Raw genomic sequence first — 8,904 nt, forward strand, 5'->3', positions numbered from 1 at the left:
TGAAGCGGAGCTCAGGCGCGAAGATGGTGCCCTTACTGGTGTTTTCTGGCATGGTGCAGCGAGACGTTGACTTGTTTGCCGCAAAATTCAGCTGTTTTGAGTAGGGCCTTGGTTTGCGCGCGAGTGGTTGTTTTGATGATGAGTGATCCGTTTGCTGGCGCTTCAATCTGGAGTTCGCACGGGCCGCAGATAGCTTTGATTTGCTTTGATGGCCAAAAAACGTTGATCTTTCGAAACGACACATTTTCGTCACAAGGTTGGACGACAACGTACGATCCAAGAGCATCCAGGATTGGCTCAGAGGGCTGGCGAACACTGGTCGTTGTCGAGCGAGGGTCAGCATCAGGGCGAGCGGGCACCGGAGTGGTCAAAGACGAGCGAGTGTCGGAACTGGTGGCGTTGGACGGAGACGAAGCCCGTTGTCCACCCACCGCGGTGGAAGTGTGCGTACGAACGGTCATGGCCTGGGGCGCGCGAGGGTCATCAGGTGAGGTGGCAGCAAAAGCGGGGCTGGCGATACTTCCATCGTCTACGTCCCGGGCATTATCGAGGTCAGAGGCCGAGCTCGAGTCAGTGTCGGTATCACCCTTCTTACGTTTGGTTCGCTTCCCCATATCAGGGGAGCGAGAAGAGAACAAAAACTAAACGAAAAGGTGTGTTTGGAGCTAGAGCGGACGGAAAAGTGGCGAAATCGACGATGCGAAAAAAGGACTCCTTGGCTAAAGAGCCGCAAATGGAGCAAACCACTTGCTGAGATCGTGTCAGATGGGTCTTCGGCCACCGAATCGAATGACGAAAACCTATGCCTGTCGTTGAGCCCACGCAACTGCATGCGCTACACAATGTGAACACATTGGACGTGATTGTAGTGTTTAATAATATAAGACATGTAATTGAATAAAATCAGAAATAGCGCCATAAGCGAGCATGTAAATACAAGCAAACATCCCTAAACTCAATGAGAAATTGCAAGAGCATCCCAAGAAGCGGCCAGAAACACGAGCATATAACGATATTTGGGCTCAGCGAACACTTCCATGACCGACACTGCCATCTCATCGGCGAGGTTAAGCACTGACATGAACGCCATGGTGGTCATTCGCACGGCTAGTTTGGCAGCACCTCAACGCCATGCAAGCGCTTCATCGCGCAAGCGAACAATGATGTATTGAGCAGCATATTAACTAAAAAGAAAAATGGTGTTGTCTAGAGCAGTCTCTTCCACTTAAAAGTGTACCGATAGTAAAACGTGAGCTTTTGTTGACACATCTGATGCTTGCCTCAATATCTTCATATGTGGAGCATTCCTTTCAGGAGCCAAATCTTGGCTCAAATGCCTGCAAGGAATGTCGAATTCTTTCAACGCGGTTATTTTTCCCGTTTGTGATACGCCCGACATCAGCCAGTCGTCCTTAAAAGCACAGGAGCTCACACGAAACACAGCTTCATCTACTATACATTTTCCCACCGTCCTGGAACTTCCCTGCTCACCATGTCGAGTGGCTGCTACGTACTAATCTCCCTGGCGCTCTCTTTTTATCCTGGCAAACTGGCGCGAGTAGCCTCTTGATCAGTCCAGAATGCAATAGACGGGTGCGGGCATCTCGAGTATGGCGGAAGTCTGTGGGGACAGCTGCGTCTCCCCGCGGCGGCGGGGAAGGGAGGGGGAAGGGGGAGGGGGACATTCCACACTAAGATGATGCCTCCTAAATGCGCAAATCCTGCAAGTGCACTGGGTCGCGCGGAGCTACACCAGCGAAGTAAGGCTAGCTCCGTGCCTCGCCTCATCGCGGCGAAGAGTAGACAACAGCCAATTTAGCAAAGTGACGCGGTGCTAGCCCACCATAATGCACTTCAGGGCATAATGGAGCTGTCCCCTTCACCGTGACTCTGGGTGAGATAGTAGTAGATAGTGAGATAGTAGTAGATAGTTCACTCATCTCTGACACCACAAAATGTGCGTGCGTGCGAGCAAACGTGCGTGCGTGCGTGCGTGCGTGCGTGCGTGCGTGCGTGCGTGCGTGGGGACATGCATGCTTGTATGCGTGCGTGCGGGTATCCGCACGTGCACATACACTTCTATGGATACCGAATCATTGAATACCATCACCGCAAAATGCCGTGATTGCAACTTCCGATTCGGGGAACTGAAGACCGAAGTCGCAATGCGGCCACAATGAGCGTACCGTTTCGACTAGGTAGTCCCGAGACGCACATGTATGCGTCGCCTATAGTCTCGACCTTGTAGACATCGTATCGATCTATCCGGCTGTCAAACAGCTTGTACAGCACGTTAAGAAACGTCACAACCTGAAACGGAGAAGACGATGATGTCAGGGTCTACTTCCGCAGCCGCTGCTGATCCACGTTGATGTGCCACACGACCATACATTTATTTTCGGGTGGTTCACGTCAACATCATCCAGCGGCCGTTGTATATTTATCGTATTCGCCCTACTGATCTGGGCTGCTGCCTTAAGGTGGCAAGGCCTTGCGCGTACATGTCTGCCTCATGCAGCAGTTTACAGTCTCTTGTTCCGAATCTCTTTTATGTAAATCATCGAGAAATTCAACTGTTAGTCGGGGTCCGCCATACTTATAGCATATGATGTCATGCCCATGTAGGGTCAGCTTACAACAGCTGACCTAAGTGATTTTGTTAAACCGGTTTGTGATAGATAACTGGGTCTAAATGACGCATTGATAAATCAATGTCAGTAAGACATTTATGACTGCACTATGTAAACCCATTTTGCCCCTTCCGTTTCTACAGTTTTATTGCCAAACGCTTTTATGTATTCGGGTTCTCGTTGTCATAGAGGCTTTACGACGCACTCAGCTGCTGGGACTATATGGTGTTGCCTGCCCCACAGTCTGGCAGGACGGGCGGGAACCACGGAATATTACTTGGAGTTATTGAGTGAGGCGGAGCCGAGTCCAGTAACTCGGAGAAATTACATTGCGAGACCATAAAACGCTTGAGTGTGGAAATGTCGCGCGCGATTATGATAGTAATCAAGCCATTAGCACTACGGCTACACGGAAGCGTAGTCAGTGTAGGAAAATGTGATCGATCAGTCCAATATGCCTAGCATCTCAAGTTTTGCAGTGGGCCTAGTAAATGAGCAAGGACAGGTGCGATCTGGACGATGATATGGGCAACAAGAGTAAAAACGGTCAGGTCATTAGCACGGGCGTTTCACGCTGTGTATACGCCTGTTGTGTTCAACAATCAAAAAACTTGACTGTCCTGTTATGTGGTTTATACATGGACAGCATCATTCCTTTAATATATATATATATATATATATATATATACACGAATCGTTTGGGCATGAATCAAGTTGGTGTTCTCCAGGGCAGGTTGTCACCTTTATGGCTGGTGTACCATCGGGCCGCACCTAGGTAGCGTGCGTTAATATTACGTAACGGCACTAGCCTCGTTACGGGATCATTACCGCCGGCGCCAACTGGTCTAATCTGGACAGTGCTCCGGCGGGCGTCGCCGCGGCTGGGCTGTAGCAGAGGTGAGCCGGAAAGCGGCGCATGACGAGCGGGCGACCGCGTGGTTCGCACCATATGGGGAACAGCGGGGCAGCGGCCGGCTCACTTGACCAGTGACCTACGGGAAGCGGCGCCATGCCAGGCGGTGGCTCGGCAGCCTCGGATCGGTCCGGTGTTGGCGGTGTCGGCGGCGGACGGCCATATTCCTATATGTGCTCACCATCGCTCGACACACTATGACAAGTGTTTCTTGAATCATTTGTGGCTTACTCGTCGTTGTGAAAGGCTCAGATGGCTGGATCCTCATGGCAATGCCTGTAGTCTATAACTTGGAACTAAAACAGAGATAATCTTAAAACAGACAAACTCTTAAATTTTTCACCGGTTTAGTCTTAGTAGAATTTCACTTTCAACGCTTATACGCATACCTTTCCCGACGCACCACCAGCTAGACGTTTCTAACCATTGGCTATGAGAAAAGTGATGCTTGTCGTTTGTCACTCATTAGCTGTGCTTGCCTACCCTCAGCGGCGTATTCATGACATCGACGACCTTGGCAGGGTGTCCTGTGGCCATACGTGCAACAATGGGAACCCACTCATGTCCCATCAACTAGCGTTTGCATTCTGGAAGAAAGGAAAGAAAGCGTGAAGTGAACACCCAGTGAAATTTCAGTGGCACGCCATCTAATTTTAGTTTTTTTTTTAAACGGTGCTCGATAACGGTTTCCTGGAACAACCGTCGCACACTATTTCGCCGGTGATCATTTTGTCAGTGTCTTGAGATTGCTCGTTGTTTGTAGCCATCCAACGACAGGCGAACAGAACGAATGCAGCCTCCCGTGGGACAGCTATTGTCCGTGGCTTGCTAGCCGTCCCAGCACCTAGCAGCTGGGCCAGCGCCAGGTGTACCGCAGCCAGGAGCAGGCCGACTGTCCCGACCACAGCCGAGAGCAGACCGACTGCCCCGGCTACAGCCAGGAGCAGGCCGACTGCCCCGGCCACAGCCAGGGGCAGGCCGACTGCCCCGGCCACAGCCAGGGGGCGACGACTCCTCTCCCCCCGAGCCAAGAGCAGGCCGACTGCCCCCGCCACAGCCAAGAGCAGGCCGACTGCCCCCCCCCCCCCGAGCCAAGAGCAGGCCGACTGCCCCGGCTACAGCCAGGAGCAGGCCGACTGCCCCGGCCACAGCCAGGGGCAGGCCGACTCCTCCCCCCCGAGCCAAGAGCAGGCCGACTGCCCCCGCCACAGCCAAGAGCAGGCCGACTGCCCCCGCCACAGCCGAGAGCAGGCCGACTGCCCCCCCCCCCCCCGAGCCAAGAGCAGGCCGACTGCTCCGGCACAGCCAAGAGCAGGCCGACTGCCCCCGGCCACAGCCAAGAGCAGGCCGACTGCCCCCCCCCCCGAGCCAAGAGCAGGCCGACTGCTCCGGCCACAGCCAAGAGCAGGCCGACTGCCCCGCCACAGCCAAGAGCAGGCCGACTGCTCCGGCCACAGCCAAGAGCAGGCCGACTGCCCCGGCCACAGCCATCTTACCATCTCCTTTTGGTATCTTACCATCTGTTCATCTTAGTCTCTGAGCACTACAAATGCCACTCATGACCATTTTAAGGCCAAAGATGCCCTGAGAGGCCATTACTTGCGACAAGGCTCCACGAGATCCCGGAAAAAATGTGATCTGTGGCGGACATTTAAGGGCATCTGAAATGTTTTACATTTCGTAGCACACAAAGCTGTTGAGATCAAATCATTCTGTTCGTCATGTGCGTCAGAACACATGCTTTTATTAGAGCTTCAAAATCGACTCGATCTGATAAAAGTGGTTGAAGTGCAGAGAATCTAAGGACGACTAAGCACGTTTCATCCTCATTACCTGTAGCCATAACTTCAAGTGGTTCGGTCTTCGGTCCTTTTGTGCCAATTGTTTCTGTAGGTTCTTTGGTCCTATTGTTTCTATAGTCTTGGTTTGGTCGACCTTCTCAAATGATGGGAATTAAATGAAACACATCGGATTTCTGCTGTCGTCGGGGGAGGGGGGGGGGGGGGGGGCAATGCTAACGTGCATACAGAAAACAGTGGAAACTTACGTGTACTGAACTGTATCTGAAAAGGATCTGCTTTGAACTAATTGAACAATGAAATCTCAGAGCTCGCTCCACCCGATTTATGCTCACGCCCGTTTCAACGTACTTCAGTCATAACGCGAGCGCACCGCTACTCACCTGCATGGGAGAGCTCTGTGACGAGATTTTGGTAAAGCCCACGATGTCGCTGAAGTAGACGGTGACAGATTCGAAGGACTCGGCAGGTACCTGTCCTTTTCCCTTCAGCTGCCTGGCGATCGGCTCCGGCAGCATCTGGTACAGCAAGCGGTCCGTCTTTTTTTCTCTCGCGAAATCTCCATGGTTTTAGCTGCCACCATCTCGGTGAAATTCTGAGGGAAAGCCATTGACGTGAGGTTGTAGGTTTGCAGGGGGAAGAAATGCATGAAACTCAGCCCGGTTAAAAGGATTGTACTAGTTTGCTTAGGCGTCAATATAGTTTAACTCCGCGTAAAGGTGGTGCTAAAAGCATCTCAGCTGACATAGATGGGCGATTATTTTTCATGAGCCCAATAGTCTCCTATGTTGCACGCTACATGTAAACTTCAAATAGCCAATACAACTGACTGATACAATGGACAAAAGAGAGTCTTTGATGAAAGTGCAATCTGAGCATGGACCGAACCAGACGTGGTTTTGCTAACTTGGGAGCAGGTGTCAAACAGCATGACGTACCATAGCTGCACTATGCAATACCGCTGCACATCGACAGCGTAAGCAAAGGAATGTAAAGTCGCCCAGATTGCAGTTTTTCATTTTCTCCAAGGATTTGCACCATCTTTTAAGGGTAAGCCGATTGTCATCAAAAAAACGGCTCAACGACGTGATACTGAGCAATTGGCAAACGCCTTGCTGTGAAGAAGGAACCGATCTTTTTTATTTGACTTTTACCAACGTCATGATTCCTGGAAATGTAAAAACTGGCATTGTAAAACAGCATTTCAGCACCAATAAATGCAGCCCAACGTATACTCTGCGGCAGTTCCACTGGGTTTTTCATAGCAACGAATATTAGATAAAACGATGCAAATATATCACCGCGTAAGGATTGAACAATCTCGAGCCTCCCCCCCCCTCCCACCCCCTAAGATTTTCTGAGGATATTTCTCCAACATTTGGTGTAAACGCGCCCAAATTCAGACGTTCCTTGAGTATGTTTTTACATGTAAAACGTGACTCCGACTCTAGCATGTCTGGTTTCCGAATGCCGACGGTTTTTAGGGACACTACACGGCGATCCACGGCTGGCGCGTGCGGCGGGCGGCGGCCGATGAATGCGCCGATCGGGGGCGACGGACCGACACTGTCACAGAAACGGAGCCCTGCATTAAAATAGCTGTTCGAAACATATAAAACAGGGTACAAAATGTGCTCAGAAGTAAGCAAGGAACATGTCTGTGCAAGTTGCGTGCTTCTAGGTGGCATGATTTCAAAAATAATGGCACGTAAAGCTGAAATAGTGCAAAGCTTAGGAAAATTTTCCTCCGGACGACATAATGATAATAATTTTTTTAGAAACATCAAGCTTAAGAACAATCGTAAGGTCTCCTTGAGATCAATGCACCGCTTTTTCGCGAGGCTCTTTCTTTTTTAGGTTGAAAACGGTGAGGGGATGGCATCGGCCCCCCACCCTATTAGTCTGGGCTAGGATAAAGAAGGAGTCGGGGCAAGGGTTCAATCGGCATATATCGCAACTTTCTATGCTTCTACGTGAGCTTTAATGAGCATTCTGTAGTGAACCAGTACTTGCGCAACTTACCTGCATGGTCAAGGCAATTTTGCGCACGAGCAGAATGATGATCGGCGAGACAATAAGCACCAAAACTAGCAGCATGATTGCCACCAGTTGCTGGCCATACGCTCTCGACACCTGGTCCTTCACGTTTGTCCTGCAGGATCAGTGTTACAACGTTACAATACCGCAAGTAAGATAGGCCACCATTACGCGTCTTGGTACTGCCAATTCTGCATCAGACGTTTTCCAATGATGGTAACAGTTTCATCCTAGCATTGTTTTCCACTCAATTTAGTTCCCGTACGCGAAGGGGAATTACTTAGACTATTTGGTGAATAACTTAGTTAGGATAACCTTGCCATAAGAAAATAAGCATTGAAAAGGGTGAAGCAAATCAATGCATCTACAACCGGTTAGGCCTTCCAGATTATCTTCCATAAGTATGAACAGAAAGCTCTGGTTCAGAAGAGTAATTTTTGCAGCCACAGCACATTCGGATAACCTGAAATATTACCAGTTTTGCTCGCTGCCCTATGCCATAATGCAACGCTCCAACAAATTGCCATAACAGAAGCACCAATAGGTGAAACCCGCCCAACCCCGGACGAACTCAGGCGTTTGCTAACATAGAGGCGCGTTTGCCTCAAATGCAGTGCCAGTGTGCCGTAGTCTATTGGCAAAAAATTTTGAGAGGGCTTGGAATGAGGAGGTACACAATCGAGCATTGAAGAGACAGGACCAAGCACACGGCATTCGACTGAAATGTGTTTTGCGTGGCAACAAATCTTGGTCTTAAGCATAAGAGCGTAGCATGGTGATGCCTCAGTTTGAAAGCAGGTTCCTGAGCTTCATATGAGTTCAAGAGTAGAATCGCGTATTGATGTCTCTGAGCACATCTGAACGCTTAACTAGACTCACGTGATCATGTTCCTAAGCTCCACCTGGACATCTCGCAGAAGATCTGCCATTGTAGTTCCATTGACGAAGAACTCAATGGCGAATTCTGGAGACCCATTTCTTGGCTCGTTGGTGAGTATCTTCTCACGTCTGCAAGGTTAAAGCCACCTATAAGGAACAACAACAAAAGGCAAAAATACTCGCCGTCCTATCACAATAAAACTAGTTATTATCAACCTGTGGCTTGAAAATTGCTACGCTTAATATGGCTGTTCCCAGTAGTTTGGTAAGCACTTATTTCGATTGAGTCGACATGGACACATCGGCATGGATTGTTAATGCTTAAAGCGGTCATTATTTCTAAAAAGAATACGGCGATTCCGAAACTTTCAAAAGTAAACGTACTTTGTAATTAACCTTATATTTTGTAACTAAAAGCCTTAACTTTGTGATGCTTTGTTCTATTTTGTACCTACAGAAATCCTCAGCAAACTAGTCGGACCACTTCAGTACTACTTCATCGCAACGGTAGCAGGCCTGACTGCGTGATGAGTAAAAACTAGCCTGCCGATACTCTTAAAGGACACTTTTACGTTTTTACTTCTTCCGATCAGTTCTTTGAACATTTAACTCTTCGAACTATTTTTACGGTTAGTTGAAGCCGTAA

The 8,904-nt window shown here is 49.6% G+C and overlaps 1 protein-coding gene across 1 annotated transcript in view; it reads right to left on the reverse strand.

Annotated features, from left to right (window-relative positions):
* The window catches only part of LOC119114492 (atrial natriuretic peptide receptor 2-like), a 29,087-nt gene extending 20,710 nt beyond the window's left edge, over positions 1–8,377 (reverse strand). Inside the window, 4 exon segments of the mRNA XM_037238602.1 lie at positions 2,187–2,310; positions 5,726–5,889; positions 7,301–7,494; positions 8,259–8,377. Of these exon segments, the coding sequence (XP_037094497.1) occupies positions 2,187–2,310; positions 5,726–5,889; positions 7,301–7,494; positions 8,259–8,308 (532 nt within the window). The 5' untranslated portion in view covers positions 8,309–8,377.
* Between the last annotated feature and the right edge of the window lie 527 nt (positions 8,378–8,904).

Source organism: Pollicipes pollicipes, unplaced genomic scaffold (genome assembly GCF_011947565.3).
Source record: "Pollicipes pollicipes isolate AB1234 unplaced genomic scaffold, Ppol_2.1 Scaffold_821;HRSCAF=944_pilon_pilon_pilon, whole genome shotgun sequence".
NCBI lineage: Eukaryota > Metazoa > Arthropoda > Thecostraca > Pollicipedomorpha > Pollicipedidae > Pollicipes > Pollicipes pollicipes.